The following is a 26075-nucleotide window of genomic DNA, read 5'->3' as shown; positions in this document are numbered from 1 at the left end:
CACTGAGGGGTTTTTAAGTTAGTGTAGGATACTAAAATGGCAGATACATGGCATTCCACATTTGTCAAAGTCCGTCAACCTATAAAGAAAGATTAAACACTAATCTTTGGACTGGTACACTAAGTATATATTCACTCTAGAGTTTTGACTCAAATAATTGCCATCATAACATCATAAAAGAATCTTATTTTCTAATTATTCTAAAGATACTACTTTATAAAGGCATGAGGATAAGATTTCTTTAATCCCTGGATTTTTTTCTAGAAGTGCAGTTTTACTACTTGCAAAGATATGATGAAATAAACCTTAGACAATGTGTTGTAAGATTTATCTGAGTAAATTTCTGATTTGAGTGATACTTCACAGTATAAGTTCTGGATAGAGATTGTTTTATGTATTTCTATAACCAGAAAACATATACAAGTTCCTTGAAAAACAGAAGTTGATTCCCATGGTTACAACTTAAGGAATCTTTTGAAAAATGCATTAACCCTCTCTTTTACTAGAATCTTAGTTAAAAACTTCTTGAAACAGACAGAAAAATAAATGTTCAATTTTAGCATATAAAGGTGAATACATTACTGAGTGTACCTTGTCTGGATATGAAAATTGTTGGTTGTTCCTGTATGCTCATAATCATGAATAGCAGCAGCAAAGACCATTGCTAAAATTTCCAGTTCAGTGAGCCAGTGCTAGGAGAATAAAAAAAAGAGTCCATCAGAATTATAAAGGAGAAATCATACTATCTTTTCATAAAAAATATTTTCAGGGCACTCAGCATGCAAAATAATATAAAAATCATAGTTATTTAAAATAAATTTTCTTCCTTCTTTGCTTCTATTAATCATGTGTAGTAAAACTTTGTGAAGTCAACAATTGTTTCATGGTTTTGTCAATTCAACCACTTTCAATTCAAAATAAAACTGTCTTTGTTAATTTGGAAAAAGAAAACTTTCTATGATTTAAACAATTAACTCTGACTGGAGTTTTAATTCACAGCCCTACCAGTTTGAGTTCTTAGGAAATCAATCATAGATTAGTAATTTCCTTTAACATATAGCTTACTATTGTTAAAGTGAATTTTTAAACAATTGTAAAAGAGCCTAATATGAAAAACATTTCCATCTAGAAGCTGAAATTGTTTACTTTGTTCATGAGATAAGCTGAACTTTATTTTATATTTAAAGATTTTAGAACAGTTTCTGAGGATCTATCCAATTTTCTAATAATAGCTTACATATGACCATGCAGTTAAACTTCACAAAGAATTTCTTTCATTATGAAGATCCAGAACTATTCACTTTGTGTATATTGTTCTTTCATCAACCAAATGGCTAAACAAATTTTTCCATTAATGTAGGGTTTTTATTTAGCAATAATTAAATCATTTTGAAACACTTACATTTCTTATAATATTTTTATTGCACTGTTCAATATGGCAACCATATGTGAAAATTTAAATTTAAAATAAATATAAGATATAGTATGTTTGCATCTAAAGTAATAGCCAAATCCACATGCTTGCTGATGTGGAAAATGGTTTCCATATAGAAAAGCACAGATATAAATAATTTCCTTGGTCAAAGAAAGTTATTTTATGCAATGTTACAAGTGAATGGAACTTATATTCAGAATGCAGGATCTAAAATGATATTTCTACTTCTAATGGATTTGAAACAAAGAATCTTACAGAAAACAGCAGAAAAATATCATATATACTATTTGCATAGTTGTTTAAAAATAAAAGCTAATAGGAGAAAGAGGCAATTTAAACACAGGTAGAAAAGCTGTTTGATAATAGTGGAATTTGGAAGATGAATAGATAAAGATTGAGAGTTCAATGCAGAGTGAGGGGAAGAATAATTTTTAATACCAAGAAAAAGTTAGAATTACATGATAGTGGTATGTGTGGGAACAGAAACGTCAATAGCACAATTTTGTTAGAGAGGTAATTGAAGGCAGACTGAAAAGGGATTGGGGAGTACAGGAAGAATTGATAGCCTATCTTGATTACAATTAATCAATTTATATAAAAGGCAGTAGGGTGTCAAGATGGAGGAAGTTGCAACTGTATTTCAGAGTTTTCAAGGCCCCAGCTTACTCATCCCTGCTTTGTTCACAGAACCTATTGTGGTGTTTGACACATATCAGGGGCTTGCTATTTATTGGATTGTATTTTACTAGTTTTGCATAAGAAGAAGGTAATAGGGAGCAGTGGAAAGAAACCTTGGGATTAGAGGTTCCTGATTTTTAAATATCTGTTAATAGAAAAAATCAACATGGAAATAGTGATTGTTCCTCTATTCTTTTTATTAAATGTTAACAGTTAACATAGGTGTTGTTCCCAGCACAGCCTTGTCATATAGTTACATAAATGACATTTTATTGAACTTACCATGTTATGTTGTTTAGAGCATTCAATCTGGAAAATACCAGCTAATATATCTTAACTGATTGTACAAATAATTCCTATTTGGATGGCTAGAGCAGGAATGACTGTTTCAAACAAATGGGACTAATAAAACTAGCTGTCCTGTGCGTGGATATGCTTAATTGTGTCATTAAAAAATAAAAAGAGAAAGTGATCACATGAAAGCCCTGTGTTATGGTCTGAACTGAGATGGAGTCTGCACAGCTTCTGTTGAGACTGTGGAATTATACACCCATGAAATGAACAAAAATCAAATTAAACCAGTTTTAATAACCCACAAACCCAGTGTTTTATTAAACAATGTTCCTTGGGGGAAAATAACACCTATTTCCTTAAAGTATTTTTACTGGTTACATTTATTTATGGATTTATAATTTTTATTAGTCTTAGCAGCAAGCATTATCTACTATTATAAAAAACATCAAATATGAAGCTATAAGAGCAAAAGAAAATTAGAGATGGAATACAATTGGAGATTAGATTAGTATTTAAAATGATTAACTTTCTAACTGTCAAAATTGATTATAAACATATTTCCTGTATTTTCTAATTAATCTCTCTTCCCCAATTAGAACTACCTCTATGAACTCTAGTTACTTAGTGCCACACCATGGCTTTGTGATTAAGTTCATATTACAGAATACTTTGGGAAGGGAGAAACACTACTTTTTCACAATTGAAAGAGGTGGTTTTTTTTTTTTATTTGTTTGTTTTGTTGTTGTTTTTTTTTTTTGGTCGGTCCTGGGGCTTGAACTCTGGGCTTGGGTGCTGTCCCTGCCCTCTTCAGCTCAAGGCAAGCGCTCTATCACTTGAGCCATAGCGCCACTTCCGGTTTTCTAGTGGTTTTATTGGAGATAAGAGTCTTATGGTCTTTCCTGCCCGGGCTGGCTTTGAACCGTGATCCTCAGATCTCAGCCTCCTGAGTAGCTGTGATGACAGGCGTGAGCCACCGGTGCCCTGCAAGAGGTGTTTTTTTTTGTTTTTGTAAAAGGTGAGTTGCCGGCTGATGGTCAGCTTTTAGCTGCTGATTCACCTTATGCTAATGTCAAATGAGACTTCTAACTCAGAAAAGTGGATGCTTAAATTTGTGAACTTTAAAATAAATCCTAAGTGGAGCTGTGTGGCTCAATTGGTAGCCTTGAGCACAAAGAGGCACAGGGACATCTCAAAAGCCCTGAGTTCAAGTCCCACAACTGAGCAAAAAAAAAAAAAAAAATGCTAAGGACAAGCTAGAGAGGACAAGAATGATGTAGGAAAAGCTACATCATTCTTCCTGCCTAGAACAGCAAAGAGTAAAAACTGAGGCTCAACTAGCTCCCAGTGGACACAAGGGTTAAAATAAGGAGTGGCAAGCAGTGGAATACACATCCAGTTTCATCTAAAATGCTATCTGCATATTGCCTAGAGCAATGCCCAGGCAGATTTTTCTCTAAAATGTACAGTGCACAAAATGTATCAGGAGTAACAATTATTGTTGTTGTTTATAGAATGATGGCAAAGGAGAAGGACCTAACATGACCTAAACATTCTGTTTACCATTTAGGTAAGCATCATTATGTCAGATAACAAACTGATCCTAAAGGATTGAATTCACAGGCCAAAGGTCACAAAGCCAATTGGTGAACACAGAAATTCAAACACAATTGATTTGATTCCAAGATTTCTCTTCCTTCTATAAATGCAAGAGAAGCAATGTACTAAATACATTTTTCTAAGAATAGACCTGAATTTGGAAATTCAAACAGAATTTCTAACTAATTAGAAATTTAAAAATATAATTTTTAACTAATTAGAAATTCAAAAATGGAATTTCTAAAGGATATACAAAGGGCTAAAGCTAACAGAGCCGTGATTTAAGATGTAATTTTTATATCTGAATTATTGTGTGTAATAAAGTATATGTTTAGTGTGTGATGAATTTTGAATAAAAATCATGTTGAAATCCTAGTTCCTAGTCAACCTAAAAGAGCATAAATAATAACTTCTTTAATGCAAAATTATGAGATTAAACAATTTTTACTGCTTTCACTCTGAATAGGTCCAGGTGGTTTGTTATCACTTGCCAGAATAGAAAGTTTGAGCATTATAATAACTAATCACAGGATGTTAATAACTGAGTGTCTAGAGTGTCTAGCTCTACCTTAGGTGCTTTTCAAATATGATTTAATGACTCCTCTTTACATCCTGTAAGGTGGCCAGTACTATTAACCACACTTTACTCACAATGGGGCCAAAGTAGAGAGCTTGTGAGTTGGGAAGTGGCAGAGCATGGTGTCAAATCTATGTCCGGTGCTCTCCCAAGCCCACACTTGTCATTCTTCTAAACTGTTACATGAGAAGTCATTTATTTATTTTATTTTATTATTTTATTTTATTTTTGGGGGGGTCCGGTCGTGGAGCCTGAACTCTGGGCCTGGGCACTGTCCCTCAGCTCTTCAGCTCAAGGCTAGCGCTCTATCACTTGAGCCACAGCGCCACTTCCAGCTTTTTTCTTTTTTTGCTTATGTGGTGCTGAGGAATCAAACCCAGGGCCTCATGCATGCAAGGCAAGTGCTCTACCACTGAACCACCTTCCCAGCCCCGAGAAGTCATTTATAAGAAAAGAATTCTCACATCATTTGAGGAATGATGACACATTTTCTGCAGATTTATTAGAGAGAAAATGAGTCATTTTTAAGTGTAGAAGACTGCGTTGGGGGCATAGTAAGTAGACTATAAGTTCCAAAGGAAATAGAATGGAAGCCAACTCTCTTTTAAAGAGAGTAAAGGGAGCAGAGCCAGGAGGCCTCCAGTGCATGTGTTCTTGAGCCAAATCTCTTCAATAATTTTTTATTTAGAGACAGGTGGAGATAGCTGGGCAGTACTTAGTCAAGTGTTGGCTCTTTAGCAAATGGACTGACCTTTGGCACATCACTGTCACTGTGGCACAGGGTGACAAGTTAATCAAGTGATAACAGGAGAGAGAGAGGAGGCAAGTAGCTGTATCAGCACTAACCTCCGTCAACTCAGCCTGAGGGTATCCTTTATGACATCAACACACAAAATGACAAGGGCTTCATCTCAATCCCTTTCAGGTTATGGCCATCAGAGCATCTCTCAGGTGACAAGCTATATTAGTCAGCTGAGAGTGTTTGTTTGCTACAGTAGTATTCTATAAATGTCATATTTTCAGGGCTATCTTGCAATAGTAGGGCATCACTTGAAACCAAAAAGAAGTGATCTCATCTTCTCCATATCAAACCTGACAGGTGAGAAAATACTGACAGGCTTTAGCTAAAGAATAATTCTGTAACACTTTTTCTCTCTAAAGAACCAACATAATCATATGTATTAAAATTAGTATTCATCTACCTCTACCATTTTATCTAAAGAAAAGCTTGTTAAAATGACTTTCCAAAAACTGTCAGGCTGGCAGTGCAACCTCGTTTTGACAAAAATTGTCAATACATTTGTGAATTCATTCTGTCTTCTCTTTCCCCATCTATTATAAAAATTTCTTACTATTCTCTTTGATTTGAATGCATTTTCCCAATGCATTTAGATGAAACAAAAGGTCTACAATCAAGACTATTTTTGTAACTGCCAAACTAATGGATAAAAGAAGAGCCCACTGACAAACTTTTGCAAAAGGATGAATAAAATCAGAAACAAGTTGTCATCCTGATCTTGCTAAAGCAAGGGCAGTTTTATTTAGGTATGATAAGTCATAGCCATCTCAGAAAGTGGCTATGTGATAATATGGATGGAGTCAACTCTCTTGGAGACATGGTGGCTGGGTCAGATGCTTATTATTAATAAGCAGGGAGGAGGCTTATTATTAATAATGGCTTATTATGTTTTGCAACAAGTCTTCCTTAGAAAACTGATGGTAATTTGATGTCAGTATAACTTGTGGAGGAGATGGGGAAAAACCAGTTGTTTAAGGATACAGGTGGACCTGTTGCAACAATGAGAAGTACAAATTGTCATGTCCAAAACGAGCATTACAACGTTGGTGCCTGGGGGGGGGGGGTGGGAAGGGGGGGAAGGAGAAGGATTGGGATTGGGGGGGAGGGGGGAGGCTGGGAAGAAGGGATGTGAAGGGTAAACAAAGGAGGAGGCTGCAATGCTTGGTAAGAAATGTATGCATTATCCTGCCATGTAATTGTAACCCCTCTGTACAGTATGTTCACAAATAAAATTAAATTAAAAAAAGAAAAGAAAACTGATGGTAAAGTTACATTTGAATTTCCTTATTTACAAGCTAATATGATACTCCCCTCCATCTTTTCAATTTTAATCTTCAAACCACAGGTTCTGGAGTTAAAATGGTAAACTGTGATTTGGCTTTCTTTATACTTGCAGCAGCAAGCAAATGAAAACAAAATCAAGGCACTTGAGTAGGAATATATTTTAAGGTATAAACTTACCTCTAGCCTGACATAAGACATACTTTTGCATTTCACTTTCTAATTAAGAATATATTTTGTTATACTGAACTAGGCATCACTTTTCTATTTCATTTTGTTCTGAGGAAGTCTAATTAGTTCAGCTTCCATTTCAGAATCACACTTAAGTTGACTATTTTTAATTAACTCTTTAGAAGCCATAACATTTAGGACAGAGAAAATTCTCCCACACTTGACAGAAAACTCACCTTACCACCAGATTCAGGGCAAAAGCCTTAGAACACAGAAAGCAGCTAATTCTAAGCAGGAAGATGCTAAAGCAAAATTCTGCATGTGTAACAGTAGAAGCAGCAGTCAGGGCCCCCTTGTTTCCATAATAGTAATACACTACACACATCAAACTAAATAAAATCAAAGGTTCAGAATTAGCTGTGACAATGAAGCCTTATTAAATTTAAAAAAAACTGCAGAAGAATTTCTCAGTAAGTATATACAATGCACATATGCTAGAAAGAGAAGCATGGAGAAGCTTAAATGTAATATTTTTTAAAGTTTTCTTTAAAAAAGATTACTTCATAATTTTGTCATAAACTATTTACTATAGAGGCATGGTAAAATTTAAAGAAAAAAAAATCTTGCCAGGTGTCAGTGGCTCATGCCTATAATCCTTAACTACTCAGGAGTCTGAGATCTGAGGATCCCATTTTAAAGCCAGCCCAGGCAGGGCAAGCCTGTGAGACTCTTGTCTCCAGCTAATCACCAGAAAACCAGAAGTGGTGCTGTGGTTCAATGTAGTAGAATGCTAGCCTTGAGCAAAAAAGCTCCAGGCCCTGAGTTCAAGCCCCATGGCTAACAAAAAAAGAAAGTGAGAAGGAAGGAAGGAAGGAAGGAAGGAAGAAAGAAAGAAAGAAAGAAAGAAAGAAAGAAAGAAAGAAAGAAAGAAAGAAAGAAAGAAAGAAAGAAAGAAAGAAAGAAAGAAAGTGAAAAGAAATCTTAAATTCTCAGCTAGGCTTCCAGCCAAAAGCCACATCAACTGTGGGCCAGAGGACTGAAGCACTATGGACAGTATGCCCAGAGATGTCCTCAGCATTAGCAGCATTAGTTGCTAGATTGCTACAAGCATGTGACAAATCCCAAATGAGAGCCTTCTAGTTCAGACTTTTTTATTTTGTTTTATTTTTCCACAAACATTTGAGACACAGAGACAAAGCATTGCAAGGAGGATGCTAAGTTTGGAAGTTAGCTAATTAGTTAGCTATATTACTTGTTAACTCATCCATCCATCCATTCATTCATTGATTTACATATATACATATATATATGTACATATACATTATACATGTGTATGTGTAGGTGTGAGTGTGTGTGTGTGTGTGTGTGTGTACTAGATAAATTGGAAAATGAATTGGGAATGGGACCTCAACACATGGTATAATTTTTATTAAGAGGTTAAAAAAAATGAAGAGCAGACAACTTTATATGGTAACCAACTTTGGTTACCATACAAAGTACTATTGGATGAAAAACCATTGCAAATAATTTTTTGTTTTTGTTTTTGTTTTTTGGTGGTTGTGGGGCTTGAACTCTGGGCTTGGGCACTGTCCCTGCACTCTTCAGCTCAAGGCAAGCACTTTAATACTTGAGCCACAGCGCCACTTTCGGTTTTCTAGTGGTTTATTGGAGATAAGAATCTCACGGACTTTTCTGCCCAGGCTGGCTTTGAACTGTGATCCTCAGATCTCAGCCTCCTCAGTACCTAGGATTACAGGCGTGAGCCACTGGTGCCCGGCTTGCAAATAGTTTTTATGTATAGTAAATAGCAGAGTTGATGTCTGAGGGCAAATACCATGATGATGATAAATTTCCTATCTATGCTAGCCTCGGAGAATCATGTGCGATCTTTGAGATTCTAAAATAAGTGATCCAAGAGATGCAGTCACTCATGTACAATGATGTAGTATCAAGGAAATCTGGGTCTCAAAGGAACAGGTTATATACATTTGAATGTTGATGGTCCGTGTCAATAGATAGAGTTTGGTTTCTAAAATCCAAGCAGTTAGGCAACGAACAGAATGTAGTTTGGTGAAGTATTCTATTTACAGGCATCTTATGGCATTGTCTCAGCCTAGATTACCATGGTCTACTTCCCTTTGAATCCACCTTAACATGACACCGTTAGAAAGAGGGCCACTCCTTCCTTTTCTCATTCTAGAGTCATCCTTAGCTCTAAGATTATGAAGTCCCAAGTTTTCTCATAAGTCCTGTCTTATACTCACTGCTCTCCGGGGATGTGTATTGCTCAGTCATCTGCCCACTCATCCACTGACTCATTCAGATGCAAACAGCAAAACATTTGAAAAATTTTATAAGAATAATTCCTCCAAATTCTTATCAGCATTTGATTGTGAGTTGCAATATCAGTTAAAGAGGAAAAACTCTTAGGGATAATTTAGCAGAATATGAAGAGTGGAGGAAGAGAGAAGAGTACTAAAACTTAGAAGACTTTTTCATGCTTTCTTTTTCTTGCTTTTTTTTTGTAGATCCCAATGGGAAAAGGAATTTACATATAGAAAAATACTGGAAGGGCCAATTGCTGTAATTGTAACATTTACTTAATTATTAACTATCCGTTCTCATTGAATTAAATTGTTTTAACAGTGTTGGTGTTTGCTTTCAAGACATTGGATTGAATAAATGTATATCATAAATAACTCAAAATCTAAATGATGTGTTCATGGCTATTATTGAGACATGAGCACTTTGGGGAATGCAATCTGATATTTCCATCTAACAATCTTCTGTCAAAAAGGTTTCCTTACCATGATACCAGTATGAAGCATTACGTAGTGCACAGTTTGAGTGACATCAGCTGCATGGATCAGATTGTGATATGGATTTCTGTACTTGCTGTAACCAACTTCTAAAGCTTCTGCAAAGGCAATTAGGCAAGAAACAGGAATCTATGGAAAGTAAAGTATTATGGTTATATTTTGGCCAAAAGCATAGCACTACATAAATGTGAGCACAGCATTTGAGGATGAGATTCATTGATGAATCAGATGTGGACAATAGTTTGTTTTACTTTTAAGTTAAATTTGGATTGTTCTACAACCTCCCATCATTTAGATAACTAACATGTTAGTTTTCAATCCTGAGCAAGAGTGAAACTTCAAGTGTTTAATCCACATGAAATAGCAGCCTTCCCATACCATATTGTTTACAATTTATTGTATCTTCCATAGGCTATTTAAGTGTTTGGGAATTGAACACAGGCTTTCATGAGCTTTCTACCACTTGAGCGATACCCTTAGACTAAGACTAAACCTTAAAAAGTAAAAATTTTGGATTACAATTAAATAGAAAACCTATAGTTTTCTTACACATAGTACAAGGATTAAAATAGATAACTTTCAGTACTTTTGAATTATAAAAATGCCCTGATTTATAAGCTGCAGACTGTTCAAAAGTATAGATCAAATCTATAGATGAGATGTGTCGAAATGAAGAAGTGATTTATAATCCCAATCATTTCAGCTTAGGAAAAGCTGTCAATAAGCCATAATGGGTAGCACATGCCTATAATCCTAGCACTTGGGAGGCTGAGGTAGGAGGACAGAAAATTCAGGGAAGCCTAAATTCTCATACATAGTGAGACTCTTTCTAGAAAGAAAGACAGACACAGACAGAAAGAAAAGGAAGGAAGGAAGGAAGGAAAGAAAGGAGGGAAGGAGGGAGGGAGGGAGGGAGGGAGGGAGGGAGGAAGGGAGGAAGGAAAGAAGGAAGGAAGGAAGGAAGGAAGGAAGGAAGGAAGGAAGGAAGGAAGGAAGGAAGGAGAGAGAAAGAGAAAGGAGAGAAAGAGAAGAGAGAGAAGAAAGAGAAGAAAGAGGGAGGGAGGAGGAAGGAAGGAAGTTAGGAAGGAAGGAAGGAAGGAAGGAAGGAAGGAAGGAAGGAAGGAAGGAAGGAAGGAAGGAAGGAAGGAAGGAAAACTACCAATAAAGTTCATTCAGTGTTTTAGGAACTGTGAAGAACTATCATTCTTCAGGACATACCTTCCGGTCTCTTGATGAGTGTTCTACATACAAGTGGGGGGATGTCAGCATTTTATTTGGAGTCAGATTCTCATGGTCTATGTTCTTCAAATGGATATGTAGGTAAGTCAGGGAGGGGTAGGATATGGTAGAAAACCTTCCTAGGCTGTGACCTGCTAACTAGAAACAATCTAAAGCAATTCATTTAAAGAGCATTTTACATTTGTTCCATGTCTCTGACCTTGAAGCGGTTGATAAGATCATATCTGGTAAACAGTTCATAAATCATGAACTTCAGGCTATGTTCTCCACTTGCTTCATTTAGGGCAAATACATCAAAAGACCATTTATCAACATCCTATAAAGAAAATAAAAAGAGTAAATACTTTAGGTAGAGGATTACATAGTTCTATTGTATTTTGTGAACATTATTTTAAGGATTAAGCCTTGTGCATCCAGCAGGTGGTGTTTCAGTTCAGCATATCCAACTACATTTGACCAGAATTCACATGTGTTAGGCTTAATACATTGATGGAATGAACACACTATAATGTGGTCTTTACCTTTACTGTTTCCAAGTTCCTGCCATAAGTCAACTTCCCAGAATGTGTCCCATTTTAAGGTGTATGACAACAAGGTGAGGATAGAGAGAAGAGAGTCCCTCTTTTTTTTTTCACCTACTCAAATGCTGCATTGCTTGAAATAGTTCAGAATTGGTTTAAAGATTTGATATCACCTATCTTCTTATAGGATACGAATACAGTGAGAGGTATTTTACTTCCTGATCACTTACTTTGACCCAGGCTGCCTCATTTATATGTTTCTCAAGGGACAGATGGTGAAAAAAAGGGGACTGAGGAAGAGAAGAGTAAAGTTGCCCTTTCCTGAAATTCCCTAGGAAAGCAGGAAGACCTGTAGAAAATCAGTAATAGCGGCAGATGAGGCAGTAAGCAGAGATATGCAACCACTGCAGGTAAATATCCCAACCTCTTCAATTAAATCACAATGTTGCTTTTTAAAAAAATGGAAAGAAGTAGTCTATTCCGTGCTAAAATTAAGTGTATTGTATTATGTCAGGCATCTAAGGATGGACTGAGCTCTTAGTAAAGGAATTCTAAGGTTGAAACAACAGGTTTAGTACTGAAGAGTAAAGGGACAGTTTGCATTTAAACAGTGAGTGTTCCAAATTTCATTATTTAAAAATTTTCACCATTAAACAGGGACACAAGTTGACCCATTGCAACAACAAGATGTACAAGACTCTATGTCGAAAAAAGAACTTTACAAATAAGGCGGTGGTGGGGGAGTGGGGGGGGGGGGTGAGGGGGTGTGTGGGAGGGTGGGGGGAGTATAGTTGTGGAGATGGGAGCAAAGGGATGGGAAGGGGAAAACAAAGGAGGAGACAACAATGCTTGATAAGAAATGTTCTCATTACCTTCCTCATGTAACTGTAACCACTCCTCTGTACAGTACTCTCACAATAAAAAACTTATTTAAAAAATAATAAAAAAAATTATCTTTCTTCTGAAAGCCAATGCTATGTACTATAACATGGTAAATTAGACTGGTGAAATCTGATCAATAGTATTCCAAAACTTGCTTTTAAAAATGACTCTTTTGCAAGAAATAGTGATCAGCCTCTAATGGTACTTTTAATCAGCAAAGAAGTATTTCTTGCTGTACTTGTATGGCATTGTGAAATTTCTACACTTGTCTTTAGATGGATGCCCAAACACTTGGTTTATCCCTTTTAAATTGAAAATCTTTTCTGAACATTCAGTTAGGAAAATTTTTTACCATTAGTAAATCCCAAAGGAGGCCAAGCAATCTTTTATCAAACTCCAAAGCTAACATGGAAAAGTTAGTTCAGAATTTTAAGATTGCTATTTACAATTCCAACTGGGGGTTTCCAACTGAGTAAGGTGTCAGCTCTCTGTTTCTGAGGGGGTTTCATAAACAAGGATGATTTACATTTGTAAATGACTGCAGATGCTGCAGACTGAACAAACAAGACAATGCTTCTCAGAGAATAAATGATTTAATTAAAATATCCTTTCCTTGGAGGAATTTCCTTTTTCCAACCTTTTGTTCATATGTTTTAACTAAACTACGTTTTAGAAAAACTACTAGGTTCTTGTCTAACAAGATATTTAGTTTTTAAACAAAGATTTTTAAATAAATAAAACAAGAAATATGTAACAGTTGAACATAGATGAGAAAAATAGAAAAAGCATTTCACAAAAAATGGAGGAGTAATTGATATATCCATATATGACACTTCAGTGACAGGTTTTTTTGTTGTTGTTGTAGTTGTACAAATATATATTTAAATGCATCCAATAAAAATGATCTACCTTTTTAAGTTAGTAAGATTTACATCTAATATGCAACAGAGAAAATAAATGAAGAAGGCGCTAAAAAGAAAACTAAAACATAAAAATAAGCAATATAAATCTAACATAGTTAAACAGTATAATAAATCTGAATAAAGCAATCCAATTGCTTTATTGGATGCTTTGAAGTTGTTTTAGAAGGCAAAGTTGAGTTCCTACAACCAAACTGAGAAACAGAAAGAAGGGTATTTAAAAGGCTGACCTGACAAAGTATCTAACCACATTTAGCATCATATGTTCATGAATGTCACACACACAAAGTGAGAGAAAAGGGTCCACAACTTTGTCATTTCAGCTTCAACTCTCATTGTTTCTAATACATATGACACTATACCTCAGGACAGGGTCATCTCAGGAAAAGCCAAAGAGATGATCAATTTCTTGTTCTTTTCTTTCTTTCTTTTTTTTAGTTCGGTCATGGGGTTTGAACTTTGGACCTGGGCGCTGTCCCTAAGCTCTTCAGCTCAATACTAGCACTCTACCACTTGGGCCACAGCACCACTTCTGGTTTTCTAGTGGTTTACTGAAGAGTCTCATAGTCTTTCCTGCCCACACTGGCTTTGAACCTTGATCCTCAGATCTCAACCTCCTGAGTAGCTAGGATTACAGGTGCGAGCCACCAGTGCCAGGCTTCATGTTGTTTCTTAATTTTACCTTTTATATTGCATTTCCCTCAACCTACCTTAGGTTCTAAATAATTTTCTTCTATATAATTTTTGTACTTTCAACATAGACTAAAATATGTCTTTTATAATTAATTTAATGCTGTCATGATACATGAAAACAAATGTGTATATCCTGACAAGTAAAAGTGCCATCTTAAAATGGAATTAAAAATCCACCTAAATAAAACATGAAGATAAAGATATTACACACAGACACACACACACACACACACACACACACACACACACACACACAAATATACTGGAAAGTTAATCTTCATGTATCTCATGGTTTGAGATGTATTATATTTTGTAACTGGTTAAAATAATTTTGAGGTTCCAATATGCAGATTATGAAAAAGACTGATTTTCTTCTAGGCTCTGTCTCAATACTGAGGCTAAGATGATTTTTTAAATGACTATTTCATAAATGAAAAAGTGAATGAAAAGAATAATTAAAAGTATTTTACCTTTAATGTTACAATGACAGCAGCTGGATATGCCAAGCCAACCACATGGTAGCTTTTTCTGTACATCCTAAAAAAGACAAATATATATATATATATATATATATATATATATATATGTAAACTTTATTTGTTTAATGTTATTTTTAGAAATAAAGGTAAAGATTATACTTGACTTGTTTATTTTATATCATTAGCTATATATTCCCTTTGTGGTGAAAATAATTATAGCCACCTTATGTCTTTCTACAGTGTGACAGTTATTAATAGCATTTTGCTATTAATAACTCACAAACACGCTGCAAAGTGATTTTAGCTTCCACATAAGTATGCTTTACCCTATACTTCATTTAATTAAAAGATAGAGGCTACTTTGCATATTTAAAGAGCACTTTCTTTAATGCTACCATATAGATGACAGCAGTGTATTCTTGTTTTGTCCATTTATAAATCAAAATACAAATTGGAAACTGAGTGTCATGACCAAGTTCCTTTTATAGATTGTTCTTTTTCCTTCCTTCCTTTCTTCTTTCCTTCCTTCCTTCCTTCCTTTTTTTCTCTTTCTTCCTTCTTTCCTTCCTTTTCCTCTTTCTTTTCTTTCTCACTCTCTTCTCCCTCCTCTTCTTCTTTCATTCTCTCTCCTTTCCTTTCTCTCTTTTGATTTCTGTTCATTTCATTGTTCTTTCTTTCTTTCATTCTACCTCTCTTCCTTCCTTCCTTTCTTCTTTATTTCTTTTCTCTCTTCTTTTTTTGAAAAATGGAAATTTAGGAAGGAACACATACCATCATTAGAATTTACACTGTTTCCCTTTTGTTCTTAAGAGGAGATTATATTGACAAAAATTCGTAAGTTTTCTCAAAATGTCAAAGTTATTTAATAAAAAGAATTTAGAAAGAAAATGTTCTCATTTCCATAATAACAAAAATATTTTTATTAATCAGTAATTTTACTCTTCATTTTATCCTGGGCAACCAAAACGACATATCAAATACAAAAACCCCTCTATGTATCACTCGAGCCCAGATAGCTTTTATTTGATACTCTGTTTGATTCATGATTCCTCCAAAATTTTGGGAGTAAATAATTTGTTTAGTATTTATTTAATTTTTTAGTGTTTTGAAATAAAGTTTTATATATTAGAACACAATAATTACTTTGTTTACATAAAGTATTTTTAACAACTATGTTGAATACCTCAGAGCCTTACCAATAAAGTCTGAAAGACTAACTTATGATAATTTAATTAAATTAATTAAAGCAAGCATATAATTTGTATTCAGACTTCCTCTCCACTCACCCAAAATTCCTGGACAACATCATAATTTACATATATATATATATTCATGAAAATGATCAATATAAGAAAATTCTCTGCATCTAAACTCAGTGGAAAATGCTCACTACTCTGAATCAATATTCCATTTATTAAAAGTATAGGAGACATATTATTTAGTTTCTATGAAAAAGTCACAATGTCACTTCCCATATTATATTTAAGATTGACTGGAACTGGGAAAGTGGCTCAGTGGTAGATCGCTTGCCTTGCATGCCTGAGGCCCTGGGTTCCATTCCTCAGCACCACATAAGCAAAAAGAAAAAAGCCGGAAGTGGTGCTGTGGCTCAAGTGGTAGAGCGCTAGCCTTGAGCTGAAGAGCTGAGGGACAGCGCCCAGGCCCAGAGTTCAGGCCCCATGACTGGACCCCCCCCCAAAAAAAAAAAGATTGACTAAAATTTAGTTACTTCATGTACATTTTGCTATTTCTATAAGCTGATTGGTTTCGGTAGCACAAAAAGAAATTTAGACTGCAAATATTTTCATGAATTCTTCTTAACTGTTTTTCTTAGTGCATCATTTTAAGATCTTTTCTTTTTTCTTTTCTTTTTTTTTTTTTTTGTCGGTCATGGGGCCTGAACTCTGGGCCTGGGCACTGTCCCACAGCTCTTCACCTCAAGGCTAGCACTCTACCACTTGAGCCACAGTGCTTTTTCTGCTTTTTCTGCTTATGTGGTGCTAAGGAATCAAACCCAGGGCCTCATGCATGCAAGGCAAGCACTCTACCACTGAGCCACCTTCCCAGCCCCCATTTTTAATTATCTTTAAGAACTTGTACAAAGAAGTTGCCATTTAACAAAGCAGTTTGTGAATACAATATATATTCTTAATGGAAATGCAGATTGTTTGGTTTTCATGCACAGTTTACATTTTTTTCAGTTTGGGAAGTTCTACACTATTCTTAAAGAAGATACATACATATATATACATATACATATATATATATATATATATACACACATATATATATATATTGCTGCAGAAAATAAAATATATTCATTCATTTGTGATTCTCTTACTGACTTCCTGAAATACTATTTAGATATTTTAAAATCAGTAACTGTTACACATGCAGTTAAATTCATTTTATTTTATTTTTTAAGTTGTTATCTCAGATGTTCTTTGTCTCAGCTCTGGTTTCTTGCCTCAGATTTATGGACAAACACTGTAGAATTAGAATAGGATTATGATAGTGTCATATCATTAGGCTAGTCAGACTATTCACTTTTAAGGTTCTTTTACATAAGCCCATTATATATGGCTAAGAAATCTGCAAAACAACTTCAATAATCAAGTATTTTAGATGATATCTCCACAACACAAGATCTTAGCGGCTTCATATATTGTGGTTACATCTTAAAATTATTCTTGTAATATACTCTTATTCACAATTTAGAAACCCAAGTATCCTTCCCCCATTGTTCCTTTTGTTGGAAGTCATGCCTAGTATATACACAAAACTTTCTCCATCCCATGATTTCCTATGTTTCTGAAATGCTAAATTATTTTACAAAACTTTTTGACATACAACAATGTAATTATTTTAATCGAAGTGATTTCTGATATCTACTTCTCAATTTTATTGTTTTTTTTTTGTTTTGGGTCTTTTGTTGTACTTTTTGTAATGAAACATCTTGTTTCCTAGAATGAAAAGTAAATTGTGCTCTTAGAAATTAAAAGAAAGGAAAATTGGGTCAAAGAAATATATGTTTCACATTGGGAGCTGGTGATTTGACTCTAGTGGTGTGGGGTGGAGGGGTGCACTCATTTCATTGACAGAAATGTCAAATGACAACCACATACAGAAACTGAAGCCAAAACCAAATGCAACAAAACCCTCAAAAGTGGAAACAACAACCAAAACCTTTTGCTAATGACATAAAGGTAAAGATAGAGAAGCAAAAAATGCCCACTGACTGTAGATTGCTAACCCATAGTAGAATTCATGTTGTAGTATATATTACACTTGATCCAGGCAAGGTTAGTTCTATAACAGCTGAATGTGTTCTAATTATTTTTAAAACAAAAAGCCTTTAGTTTTAGTCAACTTAATATAAATAAAAATAAAGCATTTGGGACAAAGTTGTTTTTTTAATAAGCGAGTTTATCACAAACTCCCACAGCTTTTTCTTTCTGTTATAATTAAGAAGCCCTTTTCCTCAGTAGGTAAACTATAGGTTTTCCATAGCTTTAATATTGTGAACATATTTGTTACCTTTCAGATTTTGTTGTACTGACACACACATTTCCTTACCTTTCCACAAAGATGCCAGCTTGGACTGCATGGACAATGCTTCGAAATTTTGGCTTTTCCTCAGGTTTCTTTTTGGTCATCCCCATTTTCCGTGTAAAGGTAGAAGCCAACCAGTCCCGGACCTCCGAGGGGACTGAATCAGTCTGAATGTCGCTAAGCTCATCTTCAGTGTCCAGCAGCCTTCTGCAAACACATGTACAAATTAAACATTGGGAAGAATACAGAAAGCAGGCTGCAATATTGCAATGACATTTTTAAAATAGCACACATACCTTACTATGAACACTATTTAAAAATACTGTGCTACCATCTTGGGCAACTCTTAGTTGCTCAATTAGATTACCCTCTGAAGACAAAACCAAGTAATAGACTAGAATAGTTGCAGCTTCAAAATACTGTTGTGCAGTGATACAAATCAGGATGTATCAATAAAGATAATATTATTGTGATACAATTTAAATAATGATTAAAACTAAGAAATGATTAAGGAGTTATTTCATGAGTACATTTATGCCTTTTTTTTTTTTTTAAATCAGTCATCAGGCTTGATCTCTGGGCCTGGGTGCTGTCCCTAAAGCTCTTCAGTTCAAGGCAAAAACTCTACCATTTGAGCCACAGTGCCACTTCCAGTTTTCAAGAGTCTCATGGACGTTCCTACCCAGGCTGGCTTGAACCTTGATCCTCAGATCTCAGCCTCCTCAGTAACTAGGATTACAGGTGAGCATGAGCCACCAGTGCCTGGTTTATTTTTATTCCATCAAAGGAAGTAACTGGGATAAAAAGAAAAAGGGTTGAATATATAATTATATTTGATTATCTCTGTATAACTTATTTGAATAAGACTGTACTGATTCCAAAAGTCATTTGCAGGTGTTATTTCACTGATTAAATTTATCTACATTTTGGGAAAATAGTAACTTAACACTGAACAGTCTGATATCAACATCACAGAATTGTTTAAAATGTTTTTTTCATTTATTGTTATTGTAAAGAAGATATACAGAGGGGTTCTAGTTACACAAGTCAGATAAAGAGTGCATTTCTTTTTTAACAGTGTCACTCCTTCTCCTACTCTCTCCCAGTCTTTTCTTCCTGTCCCCACCCACAATTTTGGATAGTTCATTTGGATAGTATCTAGTGAGTACCCCTGCTGCATTTGTCCACCCATTGTCCCACCATTTATGTGTACCCTCCTTACACTCCCAAAGGTAGATAAATGAAGAAGCAAGACAAAAGGGAATGTGAACAAAAACACAAAGAACAAAACCTCGTTCCCACTTCCTGAAGTTCATTTCAGTAAGTATTATTTTGTTTTATTGTCAAGGGAAGTACAGAGGGGATACAGTTACATAAGTAAGTTAACATTTTTTCTCCTACTATCCTTACCCCCACTCCACACCCCCAAATTGCACAGATCAGATATACATAGCCATTGCACCTAGGTGACCCTCTCCTAAGAATATCCTCCTTTGGTCTCAATCTGTATGAATGCCTAGAAATCTGTATGCTTTATCATGTCCCACTGTTTTTTTGTTGTTTTGTTTTTTTCTTTTACCATTCAGCGTGCCTACTTGTAGATATTTTTAGGCACATTGTAGTTATCCCAAATGAGGGAAACCAGGTAACCTATGTTTCTTTGGGTCTGGCTTACTTTGCTTAATATTATTATGAGGGAATATGATAAATGAAGTTAAAATAGATGAGGCATAGCCTCTAGGAAGGTGTATAATGTGGCAGGAGCTACCAAACACTTCTTACTACTCTCCTTATCAATGGACTTAACTCTGCAATTAAAAGACATCGACTGACTAGTTGGATCAAAAAGCAAGTCCCATCCATCTGTTGTCTACAAGATACACATCTGGATCACAAAAACAAACACATTCTCAAAGTAAAAGGCTGGAATAAAATCTTTCTAGCAAATGACCCCATAAACAGGCTAGCATAGTAATACTAATACCCAATAAAATAGACTTCAAATTAAAATTAGTTAGAAGATACAAAGAAGGACATTATATTACTTTCCTACAGGAAGCTATAACAATTCTAAATACTTATGTACCAAATGTTGTAACACCCAACTCCATCAAACCTTGACCCAAAAACATACATAGATTCAAACACATTGCCTGTTGGCAACTTGAACATATGGTCATCACCTCTGGATAGATCATCCTGGCAGAAACTCTGACACACACACACACACACACACACACACAAAACATAGACTTTGCCTGTAATCCTACTCAGGAGGCTGAGGTCTGAGGATTGTGGTTCAAAGTTAGTCCAGGCAGGAAAGTCCATGAAACTTTTTTTTTGGGGGGGGGGGGGAGTCGTGGTGCTTGAACTCTGGGCTTGGGTGCTGTCCCTCAGCTCTTCAACTCAAGGCAAGTGCTCTGTGGCGTGAGCCACAGTGCCACTTGCGGTTTTCAAGTGGTTTATTGGAGATAAGAGTCTCACAGACTTTTCTCCACAATTGACAAAAAAACAAAAAGCTAAGCAACAGCTCTTATCCCCAAAAAACTAGTCAGAAAAATCTAGACATGACACTGTGGCCTGAGTGGTAGAGCACTCACTTTGAGCTGAAGAACTCAGGGACAATGCCTAGGCCCAGAGTTCAAGCCCCATGACAGACAAAAAACAAAACCAAAACCAAACAAACCCCTTAGATCTAAATAATTGCATTATCCAACTAGACTTAACAGACATCTACAGAATCTTTCACCCAACTGCATCAGAATATACATTCTTCCCAACAGCTTATGGAATATTTCTAAAATAAATCATATCTTAGGTCACAAAAATAAATCTTTGCAAATTTCCAAAAAATGCAGTTATTCCCTGCATCCTATCTAAATGGAATAAAATTAGAGCTCAACAGCAAAAGCTATCACAGAAAATGCTCTAATTCATGTAGACTGAACAACACATTGCCGAATGATCATTGAATCATTGTGGAGATCAGAAGAGAAATGGAATTTAACATAAATGAATACACAAAACACTAGCTCCTTGAGGATAGCAAAGGCAGTAATCAAAGGAAAATTTATAGCTCTGAGTGCCTATTTCAACAAATTGGAGAAATTTCAAATTAATACCTTGATGCATCTCAAGTTTCCTTGAAAAACAGGAACAAATCAAACCCCAAACCAGTGGATGGAAACAAAAATAAAAATTAAAACAGAAATAAATGATTTAGAGACCAATAAACTACAGAAAGAATTAATGGAACAAATAGCTGGTTCTTTGAAAAATTAACAAAATTGATAGACATTTAGCAAATCTCACCAAAAAAGAAGAGAACTCACCCAAATAAATAATATTAGACACAGGTGGCTCATGCCTGAAATCCTAGCTACTCAGGAATGCTGAGTGGCTTTATTGCCATTACAGGCAATAAAGTCCCCGTGAGACTCTTATCTTCAATAAACTACTCAGAAAAGCTGGAAGTGGGGCTGTGGCTCAAGTGGCAGAGAACTAACCTTGAGCACAAAGAGGCTCAGGGACAGTGCCCAGGCCCTGAGTTCAAGCCCCAGGACTGCCAAAAATAAATAAATAAAATAAAATAAAATTAGAGACAAAAATGGAAACGCAACAGAAACAAGCAAAATTCAGAATATTATAAGAGAATATTTTACAAACTTTTTGCCAACAAATTGGAGAATCTAGGATGAATGGAAGCATTCCTAGAAAACATCAATTTACCCAAACTAAACCAAGAAGATCTGAACTAATTAAATAGACCCATAGTAAGTAATGAAAATGAAAGGCCGGAAATGGCTCTGTGGCTCAAGCGGTAGAGTGCTTGCCTTGAGCTGAAGAGCTGAGGGACAGTGCCCAAGCCCAGAGTTCAGCCCCACAACCAACAAAATAAAAAAAGAAAGAAAATGAAAGACAATCCATGACCTCCCATCCAACAAAAGCTCCGGACCCAAAGGATTTACAGCTGAATTCTATAAGGCCTTCAAAAGAGAACTCATACCACTACTTCTCAAACTCTTCAATGAAATTGAAAGGGAAAGAACACTACTAAAGTCATTCTATGAATTCAGCATAATGCTCATCCCAAAATCAGATAGCTATTCATTAAAGATAGAGAACTATAGAACCATCTCTTTGATGAACATTGGTACAAAACTGCTCAATAAAATTCTGGCCAAATGTATTCATAAATTAACCAAAAAAATCATACACTAACGTTCATTCCTAAGATACAAAGCTAGTTCAATATACATAAGTCAATAAATATAGTTCAGCATATCAACAGAAGGACAAGAACCACATGATTGTATCGATAGATGTAGAAAAATATTTGACAAGGTTCAACACCTCTTTATGATAAAAGCTTTGGAGAAGCTGGGAATCTATAAAACATTGCTCAATATAATAAATTCTAAATACAACAAACCTACAGCCAGCATTTGTGAAAATCTAAAACCATTTTCTCCAAAACCGGAAATGAGACAAAGATGTCCACTCCATTCCTTTTCAATATAGTATTGAAAATCCTAGGAAGAGCAATAAAGCAAGAGACAAACAAAAGCATTCAAATAGGGAAGGAAGAAGTAAAACTATCCCTCTTTGCAGATGACATAGTACTGTATTTAAAGAACCCCATAGATTCCTTTCCCAAGTTACTTGAGCTGATCTAAAACTTTGCCAAAGTAACAGGGTATAAAATTAACCCACAAAAATCAGTAGCTTTTTGGGGCTGGGAAGGTGGCTCAGTGATAGAGTGCTTGCCTTGCATTCATGAGGCCCTGGGATTGATCCATTAGCACCACATAAGCAGAAAAAGCTGGAAGTGGCACTGTGGCTTAAGTGGTACAGAGCTAGCCTTGAGATGAAGAGCTGAGGGACAGCATCCAGGCCCAGAGTTCAGGCTCCACAACCACCACCAACAAAAAAGTCAGTTGCTTTTCTTTATGCCAGCAATGATGAGAACAAGGCTGAAATCCGAAAAGCAACTCCATTTGTAAAAGCCTCAAAAAAAAATGTTTAGGAATTAGCCAAAGATTTGAAGGACCTCTCATGAAAACTTTAAAAATCTGGAAGAGAAATTAAAGTATATCTCAGGAAATGGAAAAACCTTTCCTGCTCCTGGATTGGGAGAATTAACATTGTGAAAATGGCATTGCTGCCCAGTGCAATTTGAAAATTCATTGCAATTCTTCAATGAAATAGAGAAAGCAATTTGGAATAGCAAAAGACTCCAAGTTCCAAAGACAATCCTTAGCAGGAAAAACAGTTTTGAAAGAATATCAATACCAAAATTCAAACTCTATTACAAAGCCATTGTCATAAAAGCTAGGTACTGGCACAAGAATAGACCTGAGAACCTACTGACCAGAATAGGAGAGCCAGAAATGAACTGACAGACCTGTAGCCAACAAATATTTGATAAGAGAGCTAAACACACAGATAGCCTCTTCAACAAATGGTTCTGGCAAAACTGACTATCCACATGCAGAAAACTGAAACTAATCCCTTATATATGATGCTTTTGTCCCAGAATTAATTATAAATGTATCAAAGACCTCAATATAAGGTCAGATACCATTAAAATATTAGAGGTAGGGTTCGGGGAAACACTAGAGTTCCTAGGCAGGGTTGAAACTCCTTAAGTAAATTGGAGAATCTAGGATGAATGGAAGCATCCTAGAGAACATCAATTTACCCAAACTACGCCAAGAAGATCTGAACCAAGTAAATAGACCCATAGTAAGTGATGAAAATGAAAGGCAGGAAGTGGCGCTGTGGCTCAAGTAGTAGAGCCCTCGCCTTGAGCTGAAGAGCTGAGGTACAGCGCCCAAGCCCAGAGTTCAAGCCCCACAACCAACACAATAAAAAAAGAAAGAAAATGAAAGGCAATCCAAGACCTCCCTTCCACGCCTTTATCTAAAACAAAATGTGTGGATACTGAGAGAAGATCATATCAATAAAGTACATAGTACTTTCAATTTTTTTTTTTTGTCAGTCGTGAGGCTTGAACTCTGGGCCTAGGCCCTGTCCCTTAGCTCTTCAGCTCAAGGTAAGCACTCCACCAGTTGAGCCACAGTGCCACTTTTGGTTTTCTGGGTGGTTTATTGGAGATAAGAGTCTCACAGAGTTTCCTCCCCCGGCTGGCTTTGAACTGTAATCCTCAGATCTCAGCCACTTGAGTAGCTAGGATTACAGGCGTGAGCCAAACAACACCTTGCTCCTCGTTTCACTTTTCAAACTGAAATTTGTATAAGTAGGTTGATATAAATTAGTTCTCCAATATAATTTGCTTTCCCAACAAACAATAGCAAAAATAAATAGATAAAAGATAAAATTAGAGATTAGAATGGAAATGTGACAGAAACAAGCTTGACTTCTCTTTCTCCTACTGTTAGACCAAGTGAGCATGTTGTCTATACTGTGACTGCTCTGAAGGCCTTAGGTTGTAAGAAATTTAGAACATGAGCATAGCTATTGCTGCACTTTGCTTAGGAATTGTTTAAATGTACTGTGCAGGCAAAATGAAGAGTGTATATGTAAAATGTCAACACTGTTGACCTCGGAAATGCTTTCACTATTTGATATGACTTTTATTTTTAGTCTCAGTAGTCAAAAGAGCACAAAGTGAGGGGCTGTTACATGTGGGCTGTGTGTTCAGGGGTGACAAGCAAGCTGTGAAAACCGACCCTGCATCTGATTAGTGATCAACTAATCCTTGGGAGCTGTTTATGTTCCAAATTTTCTCTTGAAGTCAGATGCCACATCTCCCAAAGGGCTTATATTTTGAAGGAGAAACTTTTCAGGGAAAGGGAAGTAAAGGAGCTCATGGAAGGAAAGGTCATGGGATTTTGACTCTTAAAAATTATATGTCAGTGAAAATATTTCTATCCACAGCCTACTTTTGGAAAATAGTTATACCCAACTACCCATACGGCTATTTTCAAGGCAATTGGTGCCTATGGTTACACTTAAGTTCAAGTGCAGGATGTGATTAAGAGAAACTGGCTTTTCATGTTTGAGATTTCATTTTACCAGGACATCATTCATAGCAAGAGCAGGTTTCAACAAGCAACTAACTCAGTCTGCCTCCTCTGATGTTTGATGGCCCCAGGAGAGGAATACATTTATTCCAAATAGGACATAATTAATACTTTTAAAGCATTTACTAGGTAATAAATGCATTCTCTCTCCTACTGTTGTAATACATTTCATAAAGGACTGATACATAGGTTTGCCTTGAGAATTCTCAACTTCTTACATGACAAGGCTTGGACAGCTGGCTGTGGCTGTCCTGCTCTAAGTCCTTCCTGGTCCTTTCTTGTAAGTCTCACACAGAAGCAGGTACACACCAGGCACTGAGAGTGCAATTTCCACCATTATACCTAGCCTTGAAAGTAGCTGCATCTGATAGATGGCTGCAAAAATTAATAGTGTCTTGGCCTCTGAGAAGGAAAGACAAAAGAGGAAATCTAAGACGTGGCACACTGGCTTGGAGAACTTTGGGTAGAGAATTCTGGGCAGTGCCCCAAATACAGCAGCAGAATACTTCAAATGGGGAAGGAAATTCCAGTATCCTACTACCTGGAAAGGAAAGAGCAGCACTAGCTCCAGGTTCTTCTTGAGTTTAGGGATCTAACATCACTGGAGAAGTACACACTTAAAGAATGCTATAAAGAGTGTTATTGCTGGGCATTCTCAGTAGGGGGTAGTATTCAGGAAAATTATTCCACTGGCCCAGGGCTAAGGGTAGTACTAAACTGTATGTTGTAAGCATCTTCCATGTGAAGCTTTTTCAGGACAAGTAGAGGCATTTAAAAAGAGATCATCTATCTATAGTGTGGATATTATTTTGGAGCAAATAGTACCAACACTGGGAATCCATTGGTATTATTTGTTTAATTAACAAAAGTCTACATACATTCCAAGTTACCTGCACCCTCTCCTCCATGCCCCTCCAAAGCCTAAAGGTAATATCAATCCTTCACTCCACCCTCAAAACTAAGGATAGATACATAGTGATGCAATTATATTGCTCATATTCTAAACCAGATAAGGAGCCAAGTTTTAGCTCAATTAATCCTTATAATACCAGCACAAGAAGATATTATTACATCTACTTTGCTGATAAGTAAA

At 35.9% G+C, this 26075-nt stretch overlaps 1 protein-coding gene across 2 annotated transcripts in view; it reads right to left on the bottom strand.

The window, feature by feature from the left end:
* The window catches only part of Pde1a (phosphodiesterase 1A), a 232424-nt gene that overhangs the window by 45929 nt on the left and 160420 nt on the right, over positions 1–26075 (bottom strand). For both annotated transcript variants that reach the window (XR_006148683.1, XM_042688345.1), the window contains 5 exons: positions 17961–18143; positions 14376–14442; positions 11089–11205; positions 9639–9779; positions 592–692 (listed from right to left, as the gene is read on the bottom strand). Coding sequence is in view for 1 of the 2 variants with exons in the window: in XM_042688345.1 (XP_042544279.1) it covers positions 592–692; positions 9639–9779; positions 11089–11205; positions 14376–14442; positions 17961–18143 (609 nt within the window). In the remaining variant the exon portion in view is untranslated. The remainder of the gene's footprint in view (positions 1–591; positions 693–9638; positions 9780–11088; positions 11206–14375; positions 14443–17960; positions 18144–26075) is intronic.

The sequence above is a fragment of the Dipodomys spectabilis genome, unplaced genomic scaffold (assembly GCF_019054845.1).
Source record: "Dipodomys spectabilis isolate Male_0828 unplaced genomic scaffold, ASM1905484v1 ptg000115l, whole genome shotgun sequence".
Lineage (NCBI taxonomy): Eukaryota > Metazoa > Chordata > Mammalia > Rodentia > Heteromyidae > Dipodomys > Dipodomys spectabilis.
This window is presented reverse-complemented; position numbering and strand designations above follow the sequence as displayed.